Genomic DNA, 24,316 nt, shown 5'->3' with positions numbered 1-24,316 from the left:
ATAAGTCATACTGGTCTCGCAGCTGGGAAAAAGAAAACATTTGATTTGAGTCATCCACCAATTGCCAGACAGACCTGATTCCTTTCTCATACCAATGACCAAAGACCCTGTCATGGATACCAGGCGGGAAATCAAGATTGCCCCGTAAGGGTAAAAAGTGGGTTACTGCCCGGGGATATTTAAAACGCTGACAAGCCCAGCGCCATGCCACATAAGCCGGTCGAATTAACACACTTGCCCGTAAGTAGGCTGGGATTTGAGCCAGAGATTTATGTAAAAGAAAGGCAAGACTCAAAGGATGCACCCTTGCCTGCTCTACCAGTAAGGGAGTATAGTAAGACGTTGTCATCAGCCAATCCGCAACATGGCGCATTTGACAGGCAACACTATAGACTTTTAAATCAGTTCGGATATATTTTAAAAAGTTTTTATTATGAGTTTTTGCCTTTGTGGCCAACTTCATTTCAAATTCTCTCTTCGCCTGTCTTATCAATGTTTTACACTTAACTTGACCATGCTTATGTTTTATCCTATTTTCTTCAGATGTATCTTTCTTACAATTTTTGAAGGATGTTTTTTTTGGCTAAAATAGCCTCTTTCACCTCACTTTTTAACCATGATGGTAATCGCTTTGCCTTTTTTCCACCTTTCTTAATGTGTGGAATACATATGGACTGCACCTCTAGGATTGTATTTTTCAACAATGTCCATGCCTGTTCAATACTTTTAACCTTTGCAGCTGCACCTTTCAGTTTTTTTCTAACTATTTTCCTCATTTTATCAAAGTTTTGCTTTTGAAAGTTTAGTGTTAGAGCTGCAGATTTACTTATTGTCCTCCTTCCAGTTATTAGTTTAAATTTGATCATGTTATGATCACTGTTGTCAAGTGGCCCCACAACCATTACCTCTCTCACCAAATCCTGTGTTCCACTAAGAATTAAATCTAAAATATCTCCCTCACTTGTTGGTTCCTGAACCAATTGCTCCATGAAGCAGTCATTTATTACATCCAGGAACCTTATGTCGCTAGCAAGTCCTGATATTACATTTACCCAGTCAATATTGGGGTAATTGAAATCTCCCATTATTATTGCACTGCCAAATTGGTTAGCTTCCCTGATTTCTCTTAGCATTTCATCATCTGTCTGATCATTTTGTCCAGATGGACGGTAGTATACTCCTATCACTATACTCTTACCCAACACACATGGGATTTCTACCCATATAGATTATTCTGAGCATTTAGTCTCTTGTATGATCTTTATCCTGCTGGACTCTATACCCTCCCTGACATAAAGTGCCACACCCCCACCAAGTTGATCATCCCTTTCATTTCGTTATAATTTGTACCCTGATATAGCACTGTCCCATTGGCTATCCTCCTTCCACCTCTGTGATGCCAATTATGTCAATCTCATCATTTGCTGCTATTCACTCTAACTCTCCCATCTTACTTAGACTTCTGGCATTGGCATACAGACATTTCAAAGTGTGTTTTTTGTTTGTATTAACTACCTGCTTTTCAGTTGTTAGGGATAATTCGGAAATCTTTAGCTTCGGTGATTTTTTACATATAGGCACATGGACTATGTTTGCTTTTAATGGAACCTCTCTGTTGGGATGCCCTAACTCTCCTGTTACATTAGTATCCTTCAAGGATACATTTCTCCGAACCATGCACTGCTGAGTGACTGTCAGCTTTCCCCCTTGTTCTAGTTTAAAAACTGTTCTATCTCCTTTTTGAAAGTTAGTGCCAGCAGCTTGGTTCCACTCTGGTTAAGGTGGATCCCATCCATTCGGAAAAGTCTCCCCTTTCCCCAAAAGTTTCCCCAGTTCCTTACAAAACTGAATCCCTCTTCCCTGCACCATCATCTCATCCACGCATTGAAACTCTGGAGCTCTGCCTGCCTCTGGGGACCTGCATGTGGAACAGGAAGCATTTCAGAGAATGCCACCCTGGAGGTTCTGGATTTCAGCTTCCTACCTAAAATCCTAAATTTGGCTTCCAGAACCTCTCTCCCACATTTTCCTATGTTGATGCCCACATGTACCATGACAGCCGGCTCCTCCCCAGCACTGTCTATAATCCTATCTAGGTGACGCGTGAGGTCTGCCACCTTTACACCAAGTAGGCAAGTTATCAGGCAGTCCTCACGTCCACCAGCCACCCTGCTATCTACATTTCTAATAATATAATCACGAACTATGATGGCCAGCCTAACCCTTCCCTCCTGGGCAGTAGCCCTGGGAGACTTGTCCTCAGTACAAGAGGACTTGAACAGCCCTTGCCATCTTGTACTCTGCTCTTCTCAGTTAGATTTGTTGGTCTTTCCTTCTTCAGCTAGGATAATGCTTGAGCAGACTTGTCAAACAGCACTTAGCTAGGTTACTTTGTTTATATGGAATAGTATCCTACGGTGAATTAATAATGACAGGTATTACCAGAAATTTTATAATAGTTTGAAAGCCTGGCTGTTTACTAAGATGGTAATTTTAAAACAAGCGCACGGGTGCCCATACACGCATGTATGGGCACACAAGCTGTTGCACGACCTGTGAGCACTCGGCCCGATCACGGGCCTGCTCACCAACTCTCCTGCAGGTCCAGGGACAGCCTCCCCAGCAGCAGCCGCAAGCTCCTCCAGGCCTCGGCGTCCAGCAGCAGCGGTCGCTGGGCCTTCCTCAGCGCACCAGGCTTCACGGCGGGGCTCAGCATCCTCCGTGGCGTCAGCCCCGCCCCTAGGCGTGCGCGGACCGCCTGGTCCCTTATAGAACCAGGGACGGATCCTAGCTCCTCAGCACGTCCTGATTGAATGCAGTACTAAAGGAAGTGCCTGCCTGCACTTCCTTGCCTTGGCAATCGTGTCGACACCATGTGTGTACTAGTTTGCCTCCGTGTCTCATCATTGTTCCAGTCTTGTTCCAGTCCTGTTCCGGTATCCCTCTGTTCCAGTGTCCGTCTGTTCTTCGTTCCCCAGGTAGTACCTCTTTGACTGACTTTCTGGTATTGACCTTTGCCTGCTCTTGACTACGTTTGATCGCTGCCCAGATATTGACCATGCCTGTCTACTCAACCACGTCTGACCTTTGGAACTTGACCTCTGCTTTGGCTGACTACCCTCGTACTGACCTTTGGAACTTGTCCTCTGCTACTACAGACCTTGCTTCCTCGATTCTGGCCTTGCTCCTAGCCTTTTCATCTCAGACTCTGTTCTGGCCTTCTCTGATACCACAGACCTCCACCTTTGACATTGACCGTGCACCCTTGATCCTGGTGGGCACACCATTGAACTTCCTTTCAGGGAGACCCTGTGAGGCCCACCTAAGTCCAAGCGGCCTGGGTCCCCAAGGGCTCCACCCGGGGGGACCGTGGGCTTCCAGTGGTGAAGCTCCAGCTAGCCTCTGTCTCCTCCTGTGCTCCACCTCCTGATGGCAGGAGCTTCCTGGGTCCAACCAGGGAGCTTTCAGACACTGCTTCAGGACAAGGGTCCACCTCCAAGCGCAACACAAGCAGAGATACGCTGGAAATTGTAATCATGTACACACTTGTGCTCATATGATTTACATATGTGCGTAAGAAGTTACTTAAGCAAACCTACTTTGTGTATTTTCCATAGGATTTTGTTGGCTTTAACATGCGTATGTAAGTGGATTTTAAAACATGCTTGCATGAGGGACATTCTCAGTTTTTCCAGTTAGTCCACCAGTTTGCCCAGTCAATCTCAAGATTATCCAGACCCCTCTGGTTCTTCATCCTTCATGCCCTCCATTTGGTCTGGCTCCCTCCCCCTGTTGTATAAGATCAAAACATGATTTTTGCAGCCTTGCTCCTCATCAGGAGCAGCAGTAAATATACATGGCTAATAAGCCGCCACGCGCTGTGGCTCCAGTTTTAAAATGTGGAGTTACATGCATAACAGTTGGCCCTGCCCTGGAACGCCCATGCCCCACCCCTTTTCTGTTCTCTTATTTTTTGCTCACACATAATTTGTAGCTTTTAAAATCTGCGTTGCTCATACATGGCCCACATACTCATGTATAAGAGCCTTTTTGCATAAGCAACACTTTTAAAACTAACCTCTATGAGTTTTATTTCATTTATTGACTACCCAGTTTGTAATTTATTACTGTAGCTCCCTTATTTAGGTTTTTAGATGGGAGCTGCTTCTTAGTTATAGTGTTTGACTGTACTAATTTATGTTTGTTTATTATATATTTCATGTTTTCCTGAACTGCCTATTTGAGTTTTGTTGTATTTTGAAAGTTTTAATGTATTATGGACCTTGTTTAAATGTTATTAATGACTCTGATGGTACTAATTGAATTGGAATGTATCAAGTAAATAATAATAATTATAATAATATATGTGACTTTCAGCCTGGATGGCATTTGACTCCCTTGAATAGCATCTTTATCTTCTTTTTTATGAATATATTGGGAGCAAAGAGAGAAGTGACAGAGTGCTGTGCTGTGACTTAAAAAACACACTTAATATTTACAACTTTGGTTTTTTTTAGGAAACATATGTATAATGCAAAGCTCTTAACACTTCACATTCAGATACCCATTTAGCTGCATCAGAAGCAAACCCATACAGTTCTTCCCCAGAATAGATCTAGACTATGTGTTAAATGCTTTTCTGTCTGACTTGAAGTCTGAGCTGCCGCACCTCTGTGGTTTTCCAGTCAAGATGACAAGTAAGCCCTGCTATGCTGCAAAGGAGCTCACCAGACCTCACACACAGGTGAGTCATTGAGTCAGTAATTCACTAGGAACATGCTGACAGGCAGCTCTTTATTTCTTTCTTCTGTGAAGATCATAGAAAAGCAGTCAGGAAACTGCTGAATCCAGGAATATCTCTTCTTCATCTTCTACATTCCAGTAATGCCATAAGTCCTGTTGCTGAAGCAGGTAGCAGGCAGATCTGAACTTTAATGGCCACAAGAACCAGTGAGATTATTGAAATAACCAGACTGAGAGTGTACAGAGTGTACACACAAAGGGTTAAGTAGATTTCTCCAAGGACAAGCAGGATGGAAGTCCTCGCATGTAGGTGAACATCATCTGATGGAGCCTGGCACAGAAAAACTATGTTAAAGTTTCCAGAATTTTAGTTGAGCTTCACTGGGCATGCCCACTGCATGCCATTATACCTCACATCTATGCAGGGTCCCTTCAATCTCTCTTTTTCCAAAGGGCCCTCTGATCACAGTTATCTCCTCACTCTCCTGGTCTGGGCCTTTCATTTTTTCAAATATTTTTTGCTTCCCAGTCACAGTTTCTTTTGTGTGGGGTCCTGTGGTCTTCTCTTCTGCATAGTTGTCCCTAGGTAAGGTTTTTCGGCATTTCCGTTAAATTTCGTTTGGCATCATTTCTCTCTGAGGCAGTAGGGTCCTTTGGTACCTGATGGCCCTTGACTTATTTCCACCATTGAGTTCAATTTTGTGTTGCTTTTGTTTTGATCTTAAATGTCTAACAGTTTCCAGTGATGCCCCCAGTGCAAAAGGATCATGTCTATCATAGACCCCCATGATAGATGTGTCCTTTGCTTGGGTTTATCATATGATGTCCATGGGGGTCGAAAGTGTTCAACCATAACCAGAAAGGATGCAGGTCCTGACTTGAACATATGGATAGATTCTTCAGGCACTGGAAGACCAATTCATCAGCATCGGAGGCATCAACATCGAGAGATCTTGGAGCTACACTAATGGAAGGAGTGTCATCGGTAGTGTGAAGAGGAACCATCAGTTCTCCCAATGCCGTCAGCCAATAGGTAACCCTGAGACAAGCCATTATCCGACTCTTCCCACTTGAAGAATGTATCAGGTTTTGACTCTTCAACTTCAGCACTAAGGAGATCTCATGCTGAGCATCGAAGGAAGCTGAATAAGCAAATGTATTGATCTCCATCGATGCGCAATACCAGGAGCAGTGACGGTCCAACATCCACTGAAAACCTCCTAAGTCAGTGATGGCCAACCTTTTGAGCTCAGTGTGTCAAAATTCATAAAAAAACTGAGCATAACTCGGGTGGTGTGTCACTTCTAGAAAAATCCATAATTGTGATATTTGTAGCTCTAATTAATAACAAGTTATAATTTTAATATATGTACTGTATTTATTAATAAAGCAAAAACAAATAATTCTTTACCTTGCCTGCTTAGTGACTTTTTTGTTGCTGAATTTCGTCGGCTAAATCTTCAATTAAAACACTCTCTCCCCCTCCACCCCCCACCCCCCCTCCCACACAAACTCTTACTCCCCTGGATTTTCTCATACACACTCATGCTCTCACACTCACTGGCTCCCTCACATACACACAAACACATACACCCAGGCAGGCTCCCAGTCATTTTCACACCACTCCCGCTCCATCCTCCAGGCAGGCACCAATTCATTCTCACACACACAGACCCCCAGGCAGGCACCAATTCATTCTCACACACACAGACCCCCAGGCAGACACCTATGCATTCACACACATACACCCCCAGGCAGAGTCCCATTCATTCACATGCACACATTAAAGGCAGACCCCCCTCTCTTTTGCCAGCAACTTCGGAACCTCTCTCATTCCTCTGCTGCCACTGTCACTGCTGCCACATGACTATTGGGGATGTTACTATTCTTGCACATTCCCAAAGATTACATGTGCCCGTCACTAAAAATATATATATTTTTTTTAACCTTTGCTGTCTGATCTTAGTTTTCTAATTGATTGGTCACAGGCTTTTTTTTTTTTCCACCTTCCCTTTCTTATTTTTTCCACCTTCCCTTTCTTATTTTTTTTTTTTTTGCCAATTCCTTTTATATTGTCTTTTTTCTGTTTCTTTTCTCTCCATCTTCTTCCCTCAAACACACAGTCAGGTTCTCATTCTCACATGCATTTCTCTCACACACACACACACACACACACAGCTCTCACTGGCACATGCTGTCTGACTCTCACACACACAGGCTCTCTCTCACTCCCACATGCTATCTTGCTCAAGCACATGCAGTCTCTGCAAACATTCAGGTCCTCACTCTCACACACAATCTCTCAACTCATGTCATACACGCGCGCGCACACACAGACCCTCAGCCTCTCTCTCACCTCTGGGCCTCCTCTTCGCGGGTCGCGCAGGATGGGCTCTGCAGCGGCCCTGCTACCGGGCTTCTTCCTCTTCTCGGGCCGCTGCGATTTGAGATTCGCGGCGGCCCGTAAGTGCAAGCGATGCTCCTCTTCTGCACGCACTGATGCTTCTCTTCCTTCCTGCCCACGCGGCTCCGGCAACGTTTACTTCCGGGGCCGCACAGGCAGGAAGGAGGAGGAGCATCAGCGCGTTCAACACGATCTTTTTGTTTGGGCCGTGGTGACGTGAGCTCCACCACGGCCCTGCCTATCTGCCTGTCGCTGCACCGCATGCACCTCCCTGCGCCCGGGGGCATTGGGGGGGGGGGGGGGCTGGAGGGATACTAAAAAACTAAAAAACTAATTTTATAGGGTTGGCGCAGCCGAAAAAAAAAAAAGGCTCGGCACAGCCGATAAAAAAAAAATAAAAATCGATAGTCCCAAAACGCTACGCGTGTCAGCAAAAACGGCTCGGCGTGTCACCTCTGACACGCGTGTCATAGGTTAGCCATCACTGTCCTAAGTGGTCCCATGATGAGGAAAGCTCATCCTTGAAACATGTCAGGGACTTGCAACAGTTTCTTCTGGCCCTGGTATCCACCACTGGTCCACCTCTCAGTTCCAAAGAGAATGTGGTCATGCCTCCTGCCTCCCACCAGTGTTGGCATCATCAATCTTCAAAAAAGAATTGGATAAAAAGATCCAACAGGCCTTGGAAAAGGTGCTGCAGGGCCTCTGTATTGGAGCATCAAAGGCACTGAGATTGGCATCATTGTCCCTTGTGCTGCTGCTCAATTTCATCTGGATTCTTGCAATGCATTGGGGTCAATGTCTATTGGCCTGTTGTTTATCTCCGGCTCCTCAGGAGTGGAAACTTCCCCGAGATATTGAAGTTTCTTGTGTCCTGGCCAAAACTGCCAGCTTATCTGATTCCAGACCCGTTAGCTGTGGACAGAGCACTCAGAAAGTCCTCACCGGCAGACTAGGATACGTTGGACTCTCAATATTTTTTGGGGGGTATGGCTATAACTGTGAATATCTCTGAAGAGAAGATGTCTACGGGTCTCCTCTTCCACCAGACAGAAGAAAGCCCCTACCTAAGGGCATCTCCTTCACTGGTTTTATGAGGAAAATGGCAGAAGCCATTCCATTTACATTATAGACAGAGAAAGAGTCCAGGACCAAAATGCTGGACATCCTCCAGTTTATGGAGCCCCTTAAGGAGATTATGGCTGTCCAAGTTCATGAGACACTTCAGAAGGTACAGATAAGGATGTGAGAAAAAACCCTCTCTGAGGCTCCTGTGAATACTAAAGTGGACCTAATCTATCTCATCCAGAAGGCTCATGGATTCAACAAGCAGCAGCTGCCACACCAATCTATAGTTGTCAAATCCTCTCTCAAAGAGGCCAAGAGATCTAGAACCCATTACCCACCACCACCAGCAAGAAGAAGCTTTGTGTGATGGTAGGCCAAATGTTTATTTGCCAGTGGGCTTCCAGCACCCAGTTGGCAGGAAGAAGAAGACAATGATGACATGGGGAGGAGGGGTGAGTCCATATTGTGGATTGTAACTGAAAGGGAAGAGAAGGGGTAAGAGAGGAAAGGAAGAGGGTGAGGGTGAGGGTGGTGAGTGATGGAGAGGGAAGGAAAGGGAGTGAGTGGGAGCTGGGGGTTTGGAATGAAGGAAGAGAAGGGAGTAAGTGGGAGAAGGAATGACAGAAGGGAGTGAATGGGAGGGTGGGAGTGACTGAGAGGGGAGGAAAGTGAAGGGAGTGAATGGATGAATGACATAGAGGGAAGGGAATGGGGTGAGTGGTAGTGAGAGGGTGTTGCGACCGTCGGTCTACGATGGCTTCGCCCCACCTACCTCACTCTTCTTGCGGCTCCTTCCGCTCACCTCGGACTACTGGCTGCCGTGGCGTCTGTCTGCCGACCTCTCCGGCATCCCCAGACCGGCTTTGGTGCTGCTTACTGCCATGCTCCTCCAAGGTACCATAGGGCGTGTGCGTGCACACCGCCCTCATCTTTATTTCACGTTGGCGCGAACCTCAGGGGCATCCCCCTGAGATGACGTCACACTGCCCGGATATTTAAGCCTACTACTTTTGCTAGCTAATCGAGTTAGCAACCCCCGGAACACTACGGATGGGATTCGCTCTCCCTACCGAAGCTACTCTGCCACTCCAGCGTTATCTGGAACTCTTATTGCTAATGGGGTACCTGCTCCTCGGGGGCCTCTTCTGCTTCTTTCAAGTGCTATCAGGAAACCGGCACTCACTCCTCGAGGGCCCATGTTCCCTGAGTCGCTGCCTGCATCTACAACCCTTTCTACTTGGAAGACTTCACTAACAGTTTCCATCTGTGAGTACAACTACCATGTACTCCACAGTACTGCTTCCCTGGAATCAGGTACTCGCTCCTCGAGGGCCTGCACTCTGTTTCAGTGCCAGACCTCTTGTCTAGTGGAATCGCTGTGTGAGAACAATACCACTGAGCCTCCCTGCTCTAAGGGATCAGGTACTCGCTCCTTGAGGGCCTGCTCTCCCTGTCTCAGAGCTTCCCCTATTCTACCTGGGACTTTGTATGTTTCTCACTGTGTACTCATAACTCTCAGTCTCTTTCCACTACAGCACAGCCAAGTAGAGGATTCACTGTTCCAGCGTCCTGTGGGATACTCGCCCAGCTGGGCTCAACATCTACTACTCACTACTGCCACCTCTGGTGGTTTCCAAACTGTTTAAATAAAGATTCAAATCTGTGTTTGTGTGTCCAGAGTCTAGCCTGACACCGTGGTCCCTCACGGGACTGCCCCCCATGGGTGTGGTCAGCTGCCAAAGTGTCCAAGGATCCACCCAAACATCAATAACCATAACAGAGGGTAAGTGACTGAGAGAGCAAGGAAGAGGATGAGTGGGAATGAGAGGTGAGTGACTGAGACAGAAGGGAAGTGGGAGGATGATTGACTGAGAGGAGAAGGAGAAGGGGGGTTGAGTGACCGAGGGGGAGGGGAAGGGATGAATGGAAGTGAGAGAGAGAATGTTTGAAAGGTGAGTGAGAGGGAAGCAGAGGGGGAAGGGGAGGGAGGAAGTGGAAGAGGACAGTGGGAAGAAGAGAGGATAGAAGAATGCATGAGTGTGTGTTTATATGAGAGAGAGAACATTTGTGTGTTCCCACCCACCTCCTCTCCACTAATACACTATAATCTCAGGGTGACTGGAAATCAAAGGTTCCCAGGTATTTATTTATTTATTTAAAACCTTTTATATACCGATTTTCACGGAGAGCGTCCGACCAAAACGGTTCACAAGTTCAATTTATAACAAGACAATAATAATAACAACATTAATAAAAATAAACAAAAATTATTAAATAAAATATAGTAAAAGATTGAAAAAAAATACATCATGTAATTATAATCCCTAACTCTTTACATAACTTAACTAAAAATTTATAACAAAACAAGAAAAGTCAGAAATATAAAAAAAAAAAAAAAAAAAGTTAAGAAACCAGAGGCCATAATTATCATGTGGTTAGCGACAAACAAGCTATTAAGCTCCAAGTATATATCATAAACCAGTACTGATATTATGAGGAACTTTGAGGAGAGGTATTCATTTCCTCGATTCCTGCATAGGCTATCTTGAATAAGTAGGTTTTTAAAACCTTCTTAAATTCCTTATGATCCGTGATTGATCTCAAGGTATTTGGAATCGAGTTCCAAAGAATGGGTCCCGCCACAGAGAACGCTCTCTCCCTGGTTATATTTAGTCTGGCCAGTCTGACTGTAGGCACATCAAGTAGATATTTAGAGGTAGATCTGAGATTTCTAGTAGGCTTATATAACCGTAGTGAGGTGCAGAGCCAAGTTGAATCCGGATCATGTATTAGTGTGTGAATTAATGACAAGATTTTGTATTTCACCCTAAACTTGATGGGCAGCCAATGTAACCCATACAGGATGGGGTGATGTGATGGAGGTATGGAGAGGGGGAAATGCTTTATCCTTATTAGTTTTAATTATTGGGTATTGTTTGATATGTCTGCTGGAAAATGAAGCAAGCTGACTTTACAATATATATAGCCCTGCAGTGACCCCAGCCTGCCAGTATTTTCCGTCTCCAGCAGATGGTCGATGTGCATCTCTCTATGGGGATTGCTTCAAGCTTTTTGGAAGGAGTGTTATTGTTTGTAAGGTTTTGGGTGGACCCTTGGACACTGTGGCAGATGACCATGCCCATGGGGGGAAGTCCCGTGAGGGGCCACAGGTCAGGCTCAGCTTAGGAAACACAACACAGAATTATCTTTTATTAAACAGAGTTGAAAAGCCACCAGAGGTGGCAGTAGTGAGTAGAGATGAAGCCAGGCTGGGCTTGTAGTCCCTCAGGACAGTGGAACAGCAATCCCTCAATAGCTGTGCTGTAGTGGAGAGAAACTGAGATAGTGAGTACAGTGAAGCATAGACAGGGTTCTGGTATAGAGCCTCGTTGGTTGATTACTCACACAGCAGTCTCTCTCGGAAGGTAACACAGAAGCTGGAATAGAGGCAGGCCCTCGAGTAGCTGGTTCCAGGGAACAGCTCTGAGAGAATATAGATGGTAACTCACTGATGGTGTAGGCAGCGGGTTCTTCCAAGCAGAAGTGAAGCTCAGGCAGCGAGTCCAGGAACATGGGCCCTCAAGGAGCGAGTACCGGTTCCAGACAGCAACCTGAAAGAAAAGAGAGAGGCCCCCAAGGAGCAGGTACCCTGATAGAGTAAGTCCAATTAAGAAGAGGCAGAGTAGCTAGGTACGGAGAGTGAATCCCATCCGTAAGGAGTCCCTTCACCTTGCTAACTCGATTAGCTAGCAAATAGAGTAGGCTTTTGTATCTGGGATGCATGACGTCATCACAGGGGGACGCCCCTGAGGTTTGCACCAAAGAAGGAATAAGAAGCAGGGCCGCGTGGCAACATGGTGGGATGCAGCGCCCAAGCCGGTCTGGGGACACCGGAGAGGACGGCAGGCAGACGCCACGGCAGCCAAACGTCCATCAACCGCGGGAGGAGTCGCCAAAGAGATAAAGAGGGTGGAGTGGAGACGTCGGGCAGCAACAGTCGTAATAGTACCCCCCTTCAAAGGGTGGTCTCCTCTGTGAGTACCAGGTTTAGGCTTCAAAGGATGTGCGAGATGAAATTGACTTAGCATCTCTTTATCAAGGATGTTAGCCTGAGGCTCCCAAGAGTTTTCTTTGGGGCTGAAACCTTCCCAAGAAAGAAGGTATTCAAGTGTTTTGCCTCGTCTTCGGACATCAAGAATCTCTTAGAACTTAAATTCTAGGTCATCTTCTGCATTGATGGCAGGTGGTTCCTGAGTCTTGGAAGATAATTCACTGAGTATGAGAGGTTTCAAGAATGAAACATGAAAAGTGTTGTAGATGTTCTGTCCGGGTGGTAGCTTCAGACTGTAAGTGATGTTGCCAAGACGTCAGAGGATTGGAAATGGTCCAACATAGCGAGGAGAAAAACGAGTGGAGGGTAACTTCAGTCTGAGACGTTTGGTAGATAACCAGACTTTGTACCGGGTTTGAAGACAGGTGCTTGAGAATGGTGAGCGTCATAAAACATATTAGCACGGTCACTCGCTTTAACTAGCATGTCTTTCGTCTGAGTCCACAGGTTATGGATTTCATCAGCAGTAGATTGAGCTGCTGGGGACATCACTGAGAGCTTCAGTGGAAGTGCTGGTGTTGGAGAGCGTCCATATACCACTTCAAAAGGTGTTGATCCATTTGATGTTGCTGGATGAGAATTGATGGCGAATTCAGCCCAAGGTAACAGTTCAGCCCAGTTATTCTTATGGCAACTCACGTAGGCTCAAATGAACTGTTTTAAGGTTCTATTCATCCATTCTGTTTGGCCATTTGATTGCGGATGATAGGCTGAAGTATAGTCTAGACTGAGATGTCGAATAACTTGCACAAGGCCCTCCAGAATCTTGCCGTGAATTGAGATCCTCGGTCTGAAACAATGTGTCTTAGTAGGCTGTGAAGGTGAAAAATGTGCAATATGAAGAGCTTTACAAGCTCCAAAGCTGAAGGTAAGCCAGGCAGCGCCATGAACTGTTACCCAGATGGTATTCATTCCTCCAGAAAGGGGTAAATTGACTACAAAGTCAGTAGTGATGTGTGACCAGGGCTGTTCTGGAACTGGCAATGGCTGCAGCAATCCCCACGGTTGGCCAGAAGCAGGTTTGTGTTTGGCACAGTTGGTACAAGATGCCACGTAGGATAGGGTATCTTTCTTGATAGTAGGCCACCAATAGAACTTCTGTATCTTGAGCAGGGTGCGGCGTTGACCAGGATGGCCAGCCAGCTTGGAATCTTGCGCCCAAAAGAGCACTTTCTTCCTGAGGTGTTTAGGCACGATGATCTTACTAGCGGGCACAGAATGTGTAGTCGCCAAGATGACTCTTTTCGGGTCAATTATGTGCTGAGGTTCTTCAGGCACATCCTCCAGGAAAAAGGAGCGTGACAAGGCATCAGTTCTGGTATTTCTGTCTCCGGGGCGATATTTGAGCACAAAGTCAAAATGACTGAATAATAAGGACTATCTAGCTTGTCTGTGGTTAAGACGTTGTGCATGGCGGAGAAACTCTAGATTTTTATGGTCCATGAATACGGTTATCTGATGTTGAGCGCCTTCGAGCCAAGGCCGCCATTCCTCGAATGCTAGCTTAATAGCCAAGAGCTCTTTATCTCCGATCCCATAGTTCTTCTCTGCCAGGGAGAAATGTCGTGAGAAGAAAGAGCAGGGACGTAAGGATTTAGAGTCTCCAGTTTGGCTCAATACAGCCCCCATGCCGACATCCGAAGCGTCAACTTCTACGATAAATGGCTTGTTGGGGTTAGGATGTCGCAAGCATGGTTCCGTGGAAAAGGCAGTCTTTAGTTTCTCAAAAGCGGAAATGGCCTCTGCAGACCATTTTGTAGCGTTGGCACCCTTACGGGTCATTGCGGTCAAGGGTACTGTTAAAGAAGAACAGTTCTTTATAAAGCTTCTAAATAGTTGGTAAACCCCAAAAATCATCTCAGGGCCTTCAGGCTGGTAGGTTGGGACCAGTTTTCGATACTCTCTAGCTTTTGAGGGTCCATCTGGGAGCCATCTTTAGACACGATATAGCCAAGAAAAGACACGGAGTCTTTATGAAATTCGCACTTGGATAGTTTGGCATAGAGCCGCTGTTCATGGAGTCGGTGTAGTACTTGCTTGACATCCTCTAGATGAGTGGGCAAATCCTGAGAAAATATCAGGATATCATCCAGGTATACCATGACACTCTTGTACAACAGGTCCCGCAAGATGTCGCTCATCATGTTCTGAAATATAGCAGGTGCGTTGCACAGGCCGAAGGGCATTACTAAGTACGCAAAATGGTCGTCTAGAGTGTTGAAGGCTGTTTTACATTCGTCGCCACTGAGAATGCGAACTAAGTTGTAGGCCCCCTTCAGGTCAAGTTTTGAGAATATTTTGGCCCCCTGAAGCTGGTCAAACAGCTCTGAGATTAAAGGCAAGGGGTAGCGGTCTTTAATCGTGATCTCATTCAGACCTCAGTAATCGATACAAGGACATAAGGTACTGTCTTTCTTCCCCACAAAGAAGAAGCCTGTGCCGGCTGGAGACTTTGATGGTCTAATAAACCCCTTCTGTAAATTCTCCTCGATGTATTCGGACATCGCCTTTTTCTCAATCGCTGAGAGTGGACAGACACGTCCTTTACGAGGTTCAGTATTGGGTTTCAGTCTTACTGCACAGTCATAGGGCCTATGCGGAGGAAGAATGTCAGCAGCTTCTTTGGAAAACACATCACTAAAAGATGTGTATTGGGGTGGCAGTCCCGGCATCACTGGAGTTGTAGGCATGCAGATGACAGGAGCAATCTCCTTAAGGCACTTTCCATGACAATATGGGCCCCAGCGGGAGAGTTCCAAGGATGCCCAGTCAAATTGGGGTTGGTGCAGCTGCAACCAGGGTAACCCCAGGACGATAGGGTGCATGGCCTTCTCTAACACAAAGAAGGGAATTGACTCTGTATGGAGAGCTCCAGTGCGAAGAGTTACCGGTACAATTTGGCACGTCACATCACCCGGTAAGGGCTCTCCATGGATGGAAGATAGGACAAGTGGAACCTTCAAAGTGATGAGGGGGATCCTCAAATGTTCCACTAGGTGTCGAATAACGAAGTTGCCTCCTGCCCCTGAATCCACCAGGGCAAGTGTTTGAAACTCAGACGGTCCGCAGATCAAGGAGACTGGGAGAGAGAGCAGAGGAGAGGGCATCGTAAGGCCTAAGAACAATCCTCCTGCAGGACCTAGGCCCATCCGTTTCCCGGGCGAATTGGGCATGTTGGGACATCGTGACCAGCCTGTCCGCAGTAAATACACAGACCATGCCTCTTCCGAAGTCTTCTCTCTTTGGAAGTCAAAAGACTGTGACTAAGTTGCATCGGTTCATCTCCACTGGCAGCAGAGATTACTGGAACCATCCGAGGTGCAGGTTTAGTACTAGCCTCCTTCTGACCTGATCCTCTATTAGGCCGGAGTTCTTTCACCTTATCACAAAGCTGGTGGTCGATCCTAGTAGCCAAAACCACTAGTTCATCCAGTGAGTCAGGTGATTCACGAGCAGCCAGCTCGTCTTTCAAGCGAGTATCCAGGCCTCTGAAGAAGAGAGTTTTTAGGCAATTGGGGTCCCAGAAGAGTTCTGTAGCAAGAGTCTTAAACTCTATCGCAAAATCAGCCAGTGGTCAGTTGCCTTGCCTCAGGTCCACCAGAGCAGAACCGGCAACGGTCACTCGGGCAGGATCATCAAAAACGGATTTGAATAAGTCCAAAAATCCATCTATAATCTTCAAAATAGGATCCTTGCGTTCCCACAGTGTAGAGGCCCAAGACAAAGCCCTTCCATCAAGATATGATAGAATGTAAGTAGTCTTGGCAAAAGCTGTGGGGAAGTGAGAAGGCTGTAATGCAAAATGCATGCAGCACTGGTTTAGAAAGCCCCTGGTCTTCTGAATCTCTACTGAGAAACGAACTGTGGCAGCCAGCTGTACAGCAGCTTTGAAAGTTACTTCAGGTAACTGACCTTCATTAGTGGAAGTAGCGCCTTGGGTCTTCTGTGCGTGCAGCTGATGAAATGCTGAAGTGAGTTTCTCCAATGCGTCTTGCTGTTTCGAAATGCACAGGGCCAAGCCCGGAATGGCCTGCAGGGCATTGAGCTGTGCAGGATCCATGGAGTTAGCAATCTGTTATTGTTTGTAAGGTTTTGGGTGGACCCTTGGACACTGTAGCAGATGACCATGCCCACGGGGGGAAGTCCCGTGAGGGGCCACAGGTCAGGCTCAGTTTAGGACACACAACACAGAATTATCTTTTATTAAACAGAGTTGAGAAGCCACCAGAGGTGGCAGTAGTGAGTAGAGATGAAGCCCGTCTGGGCTTATAGTCCCTCAGGACACTGGAACAGCGATCCCTCAATAGCTGTGCTGTAGTGGAGAGAAACTGAGATAGTGAGTACAGTGGAGCATACACAGGGTTCTGGTATAGAGCCTCGTTGGTTGATTACTCACACAGCGGTCTCTCCCGGAAGGTAACACAGAAGCTGGAATAGAGGCAGGCCCTCGAGGAGCGAGTACCTGGTTCCAGGGAATAGCTCTGAGAGAATATAGATGGTAACTCACTGATGGTGTAGGCAGCAGGTTCTTCCAAGCAGAAGTGAAGCTCAGGCAGCGAGTCCGGGAACATGGGCCCTCAAGGAGCGCATACCTGTTCCAGACAGCAACCTGAAAGAAAAGAGAGAGGCCCCCGAAGAGCGGGTACCCCGAGAGAGTAAGTCCAATTAAGGAGAGGCAGAGTAGCTAGGTACGGAGAGGGAATCCCATCCATAAGGAGTCCCTTCACCTTGCTAACTTGATTAGCTAGCAAATAGAATAGGCTTTTGTATCCGGGGTGCGTGACGTCACCCCGGATACAAAAGCCTCTTATTCCTTTTTTGGCGCGAACCCTGAGGTTCGCGCCAAAAAAGGAATAAGAAGCAGGGCTGCGCGGCGAGCGCGCCCTATGGCAGCTGAACAACATGGCGGGATGCAGCGCCCAAGTCGGACCGGAGATGCCGGAGAGGACGGCAGGCAGACGCTGCGGCAGCCAGACGTCCATCAACCGCGGTAGGAGTCGCCAAAGAGGTAAGAAGGGCGGAGTGGAGACGTCGGGCAGCGACAGTCATAACAAGGAGAAATTTGAAATTCTAAATTCAGAAAAAGAAAGCCTCGCTCTCCTATGGTAATACCTAAATGTCCCTCCCCCAGTTGAAAATTCCTGAGGTGTTTTCCGTGGTCCCTCAGAGGTATTCCTTGGTTCGGTGGCTGGGTTTCCTGGTGTGGACTTAACTGCTAGTTCCGCTAAAAGGCAGTGGGTACAGGAGACCGATCTCTACCGTGATGGCAGATGCCCGCTCCCATCACACCGGAGACCATCTCTGTACTCAGCCGGTAAGCACTGAACTCAAGTTAGGTTTAAAAAAAAATGGGAGAAAGTTTTAACCTGATCAGAGACAGTTAATAGGGTTTCAGGACTTCCTCCAGTCTCCCTTCTTGGCACGCCGTACTGACTTTCATTCCCGCTCCCACTGGGGTTGGGGAACTGGGCAGCCGGGTGGGTTGAGCGGCCCCTGGTGGGCTAGGCCCTGCACTTAGGCTTTGTTCTTGCATGCCGCATGGTAGGCCATTTTTGCATGCTCTTGTGCATGTGCTACTGCCCTCTATGGGCCGTCAGTGTGCGCAGTGTTTCGGCTCTGCACACAGGTTGTGCACTTGGTTTCTGAACATGCTTTTTATGTGCACAAACTTTTTTACGCGCTTAACTTAGCACACAGGTTGTGTGAGTGCCTTGCCATGCTTTCTAGGTGCTTAATTTTTGGGAGCATTTCAGTTTTGAGTGCGAGCTGTTCCAACACACATTTACCGCCGTAATGGCGCCAATAAGCAAGAAGCCTAAACGTCTTCCTATTTGTGTTGCCTGTCATATTAGGGCTTCTCAGTCTGACCTGGCTTCTAACCTGTGTCAGCGCAGTTCAGATACTCAGGGAGAGTTGTCTTCCTCGGATTTTGCTATGCCTGGCTCTTCCCATTCTGATGATAGGTTGGTCATGGCTTTAACTGGAGGGACACAAGATCTTGCTTCTCCCTTGACTGGCTCCTATGCTGATGAGCAGTTCTCTGGGACCAGCTCCAGTTCCTTCTGGGCTTGGTTTGGACCCGGCTGCTTTTTCTTGGGTGGAATTTTTCAAAGCTTACAAGCCTTTCTTTAGGGGCTATCCTCCACTTCCCCCATTTCTCTCTGGTCGAACCCTCAGCTGTTGACTCCTCCCTCTTCCAGTCCTATGCTTAAGCGCTGGGGCTCCACTCCCTGAGAGTGTTCCTGACAGGAATATGGATGCCACTGATGATAAGGTTGATCCTGATTCCCTGGAAGATGGGGAAATTCCTCCAAGGCTAAAGTCATATCGAACCGTGTTGTGGTTCTTTCATAGAGATGAACTACCAGCCCTGATTTCCCAAGCCTTGAAACACCTGGGTGTCCCTGGTTCGGATCCTGTGTCGGAGCCTAGGAAGAATCCCATTTTGGTTTCTTACGTAAAACCTCATGTTTTTTCCCTGAGTTGGATGCATTCAGGAATTGATTGATCTGGAATGGGATGCCCCAGAGGCCAATTTTAAAGGTGGTCAGGCATTTGAAAGCTTGTACCCCCTGGATCTGGCTGTGAGAGAGCATTTGCGTTTTCCCAAAACTGTGGTTTGTGCCATTTCTAATCGGACAACTATCCTCGTAGAGGGAGGAGCGGCCTTGAAGGATGTACATGATAAAAGGATCGAGGCTATCCTTAAACAAGCCTTTGAGGCAGTGGCGATAAATTTATAGACTGCCCCCTGTTGCGTCCTAGTGGTGAGATCTTGTCTGCTGCTCTCTCAGGAGGTTGATGAGTCTGGAGGGAATTCCAGAGCGGCTATGGAACCTGCTGCCGCCTTTTTAGAAGACGCAGGCTGTGATTTGGTCCAGACCTCGGCCAGAGGAGTGGCTTCGGTGATAGCAGCCAGGCATCAACTCTGTTGCGAACTTGGATGGCTGATGCAGACTCCAAAGCCAATTGTTGCATTTGAGGCATAGTGTGGACTCTTAGTCGCAGTAGTGATGACTCCTCCCATGGGGAGGGACCCCGTGGGGAACCACAGCGATAGGCTAGACTCAGAGAGCAGACACTGGAGATGGAAAGCTTTATTGTACGGCTGTAGATAGATGGTAATTGTGCAGGAAGAGATGGCACTGAAGTCCAGCGAGGAGCAAATATGCTCAGACAGCCTCAGATGAAGAAGTTTCACCCGGATGTACAAGGTTGGTAGTGTTCTACAGAGCGGGATAAGCCGAACCTGGTGGGTGGAAATGGAGAGCTGGATCATAGAGGAACTCACTGAAGAGTAGTGCAGGAATCCTCCTAGTAGATGGTGAAGGTGGGACCCGAGGTCCATGGCGCAGAATACTCTGAGCTAGATAGGCCCTCAAGGAGTGAGTACCTGGAAGTGCAGATGATCCTGAAAAGAGAAGAGAGACCTCCGAGGAGCGGTTGTCTAATTAATAGTAGAAACCCCGAAGGGTAGTTGGAAGAGACAGGCCCCCAAGGAGCGGGTGCCTAGAGCTTCTTCAGGAGCGAGATACCCTGGAGGGTAGCGAAGAGTCTAAGAGTGCAGCTTAGAAGCGGTCAGAGTAGCTAAACCGAAGTCCTTGCTAACTAAGTGGTTCCATCTGAGTTAGAGCCTTAAATACCCTGGCAAGGGTGGAGAATATCCGGGATGCTGTCCAAGGTTTCCCGCGCTAGCCCCTTTAAGAAAGGGGCTGGCTTCACCACGCACGTCTAAGAGATGTCGGGGGAGGGTCTTCAGCGGCGGCGGTGTTCCTGCTGTGTAGAGAGGCCTCCTGACACCGGAACAGACCTCGGGGAGAGCAGGCGTGCCCCTGAGCTCTGTGTCAGAGCCCTGGAAAGCAATGGGCCGCGACTGAGGCAGGTGAGCTCGGTCGACCACGGCCTCAGTGGCCGACCGGTGTAACACCAATCTTACCAAGATGCCCTTTAAAGGCTCACTTTTATTTAGGAGCGAGTTGGAGAAACTGGCCAGTAAGTGGGGCGAGTATCTGTTTCCTCAGTTATCAGAGGATAAAAAGCAGTTATAGCACCCCTTTAGTATGAGGGGTCATCTCTGAGGTTAAAGGCATTTTTGTCCCTACAGAGGGACAGCCTTTCAGCAGACTCAGCCTTTCGGTAGATCTCAGTCCTTTCGTCCTTGACAGCCCAAGAGATAAGCGAGCTCGAGTGGCAGGCCTTCCCTAGCCGCCCAATGAAGATTTGCCATCCCACCTTCTGGAACAGGAAATAGGGGAATGTCTCTCTCTCTTTTAGCGGAGGTGGGTCAAGATCACATCGTACCAGTGGGTCCTGGAAGTGATAGGAGAAGGTTATGCACTGGAATTTTGCAGTATTCCTCAGGACGTGTTCATGGTGTCCCCTTGCCTCTCCCCACAAAGGAAGCAGGCAGTGGAGTTTATGTTTCAAAGGATTCTCACACTGAGGGCTGTGGCTCCAGTGCCCATGTCTCACGAAAGTATGGAGCGATATTCCATTAATTTTGTTGTATCCAAGAAGGAGGGTTCCTTTTGTTCCATCCTGGATCTCAAGAGGGTCAACCATCATTTAAAGGTGACTCATTTTTGCAGGGAAACCTTATGCTCTGTGATAATGGCAGTACAGTCAGGGGAATTTCTGACCTCCTTGGACCTGTCAGAGACTTACCTTCATATTCCCATCCGATTGGAACACCAAATCTTTCTACCAGTTCTGGAGATGGTTTTCAAGGGTGATGAGGCAGACGAACTGAACCAAATCATTGTGAACCTGGAAGATGTAGTAGGCCAGATTGACAAACTAAAGAGTAGCAAATCACTTGGACTGGATGATATGCATCCTAGGGTACTGAAGGAACTAAAAAATGAAATTTCTGATCTATTAGTTAAAATTTGTAACCTATCATTAAAATCATCCATTGTACCTGAAGACTGGAGAGTGGGCAATGTAACCCCAATATTTAAAAAGGGCTCCAGGGGTGATCCAGGAAACTATAGACCAGTGAGTCTGACTTCAGTGCCAGGAAAAGCAGTGGAAACTATTCTAAAGATCAAAATCGTAGAGCATATAGAAAGACTTAATGGAACACAGTCAACATGGATTTACCCAAGGGAAGTCTTGCCTAACAAATCTACTTAATTTTTTTGAAGGGGTTAATAAACATGTGGATAAAGGTGAATCAGTAGATGTAGTGTATTTGGATTTTCAGAAGGCATTTGACAAAGTCCCTCATGAGAGGCTTCCAAGAAAACTAAAAAGTCATGGGATAGGAGGCGATGTCCTTTCGTGGATTACAAGCTGGTTAAAAAACAGGAAACAGAGAGTAGGATTAAATGGTCAATTTTCTCAGTAGAAAATGGTAAACAGTGGAGTGCCTCAAGGATCTGTTCTTAGACCGGTGTTTTTAAATATATTTATAAATGATCTGGAAAGGAATACCACAAGCGAGGTTATCAAATTTGCCGATGATACAAAATTATTCAGAGTAATTAATAGAGATGTGAATCGTGTGATCGATCGTCTTAACGATCGATTTTGGCTGGGGGGGGGAGGGAATCGGATCGTCGCGGTTTTGGTTTGTTTTTTTTTAAATCGTGTAAATCGTAAATCGGGGGAGGGCGGGAAAACCGACACACTAAAACAACCCTAAAACCCACCCCGACCCTTTAAAATAAATCCCCCACCCTCCCGAACCCCCCCAAAATGTCTTAAATTACCTGGGGTCCAGTGGGGGGGTCCCAGTGTGATCTTCCATTCTCGGGCCACGGGTGCGTTAATAGAAATGGCGCCGGCGCTACCTTTGCCCTGTCATATGACAGGGCAAAGGTAGCGCCGGCGCCATTTTGGTTCCTATCCCCTGATGTCACGAGCGCAGGAGATTGCTCCCGGACCCCCGCTGGACCCCCAGGGACTTTTGGCCAGCTTGGGGGGCCTCCTGACCCCCACAAGACTTGCCAAAAGTCCAGCGGGGGTCCGGGAGCGACTTCCTGCACTCGAATCGGTATTGCCGTATTGCAAAATGGCCATACGGCCGGCGCCATTTTGTATTGCCATTTTCTATTGCCGGCCGTATGGCCATATTGCCGTATTGCAAAATGGCGCCGGCCATACGGCCGGCGCCATTTTGCAATACGGCAATACCGATTCGAGTGCAGGAGGTCGCTCCCGGACCCCCGCTGGACTTTTGGCAAGTCTTGTGGGGGTCAGGAGGCCCCCCCAAGCTGGCCAAAAGTCCCTGGGGGTCCAGCGGGGGTCCGGGAGCGATCTCCTGCGCTCGTGACGTCGGGGGACAGGAACTAAAATAGAAATGGCGCCGGCGCTACCTTTGCCCTGTCATATGACAGGGCAAAGGTAGCGCCGGCGCCATTTCTATTAACGCACCCGTGGCCCGAGAATGGAAGATCACACCGGGACCCCCCCACTGGACCCCAGGTAATTTAAGACATTTTGGGGGGATTTATTTTAAAGGGTCGGGGTGGGTTTTAGGGTTGTTTTAGTGTGCCGGTTTTCCCGCCCTTCCCCTCCCCCTTCCCCCGATTTACGATTTTTGACAATAAATCGGGGGAATTCCTATTGTATATCGCCTCTAACGATTTTTGACGATTTAAAATATATCGGACGATATTTTAAATCGTCAAAAAACGATTCACATCCCTAGTAATTAAATCACAAGCGGATTATGATACGTTACAGGAGGACCTTGCAAGACTGGAAGATTGGGCATCCAAATGGCAGATTAAATTTAATGTGGACAAGGGCAAGGTGTTGCATATAGGGAAAAATAACCCTTGCTGTAGTTACATGATGTTAGGTTCCATATTAGGAGCTACCACCCAGGAAAGATGTAAGCATCACAGTGGATAATACTTTGAAATCGTTGGTTCAGTGTGCTGCAGCAGTCAAAAAAGCAAACTGAATGTTAGGAATTATTAGGAAGGGAATGGTTAATATAACGGAAAATGTCACAATGCCTCTGTATCGCTTCATGGTGAGACCGCACCTTGAATATTGTGTACAATTCTGGTCAACGCATCTCAACATGGGACAGGGCAGAGTTTTCCTACTGCAAGTTCGGATCCAGAATCTGTTTTCTCGGGTGTATCAGTTGATGAATACCATACATCCGATGGTGTGGTCCTACCTACAGGTGCTCAGCTTGATGGCAATTACCCTGGAAGTGGTGCCATGGGCAAGGGCGCATATGCGTCCTCTTCAGTATTCTCTGCTATCTCGTTGGAACCCGCAGTCTCGGGACTATATGGTCCGGCACTACTTGCTGATGGAAATCTGCTCCCTCCTCCAGTGGTGTTTGCAGGAAGATCATCTGAGAAAGGAGTTCCCTGGTCCTTTCCAAACTGGTTGGTACTCTCAACAGATGTGAGTCTCCATGGTTGGGGAGGTCACTGTCTGAGGTTAACAGCCGAAGGGCGTTGGAATGCTGAAGAATCCCACTAGAACATCAATTGCCTGGAGGCCCGGGCAGTACGGCTGGCATGCTTGCAGTTCAGTTACAGGCTGCGGGATCCAGTGGTTCGCGTGATGTTGGACAACGTGACAACAGTTGCCTATATCATTCGCCAGGGAGGAACCAAGAGCCAGCAAGTGTTGCAAGAAATAGACCAGCTTATGCTATGGGCAGAAGGTAATCTGCAGATGATCTCAGCCTCACACATTGCAGGAGAAGACAATGTAAGAGTGGACTTTCTCAGCAGGGAGAATCTGGACCCAGGAGAGTGGGTGTTGTCAGTCGAGGTGTTTCAGCTGATTGTGGATTGCTGATGCCTTCTGTTCCTAGACCTGCTGTTGACTTATCAAAATGCGAAGGTTCTTCGATTTTACAGTCACAGAAGAGATTCGTGGTCCTTGGGAATAGATGCTCTTGTACAGGTCTGGCCGGAAGACAGATTGCTTTATGCCTTTCCTTCATGGCCCTTGCTAGGCAGGATAATTTGCAAGATCGAAGGCCACATGGAGCTAGTACTCCTGGTGGCGCC

General features: G+C 47.4%; 1 protein-coding gene across 1 annotated transcript in view; it reads left to right on the top strand.

Moving 5' to 3' along the window:
• The window catches only part of LOC115085175 (uncharacterized protein C18orf63-like), a 195,792-nt gene that overhangs the window by 71,499 nt on the left and 99,977 nt on the right, over positions 1-24,316 (top strand). The window contains exon 5 of the mRNA XM_029590877.1: positions 4,561-4,744. Coding sequence (XP_029446737.1) covers positions 4,561-4,744 — 184 coding nt within the window. The remainder of the gene's footprint in view (positions 1-4,560; positions 4,745-24,316) is intronic.

Source organism: Rhinatrema bivittatum, chromosome 2 (genome assembly GCF_901001135.1).
Source record: "Rhinatrema bivittatum chromosome 2, aRhiBiv1.1, whole genome shotgun sequence".
Lineage (NCBI taxonomy): Eukaryota > Metazoa > Chordata > Amphibia > Gymnophiona > Rhinatrematidae > Rhinatrema > Rhinatrema bivittatum.
This window is presented reverse-complemented; position numbering and strand designations above follow the sequence as displayed.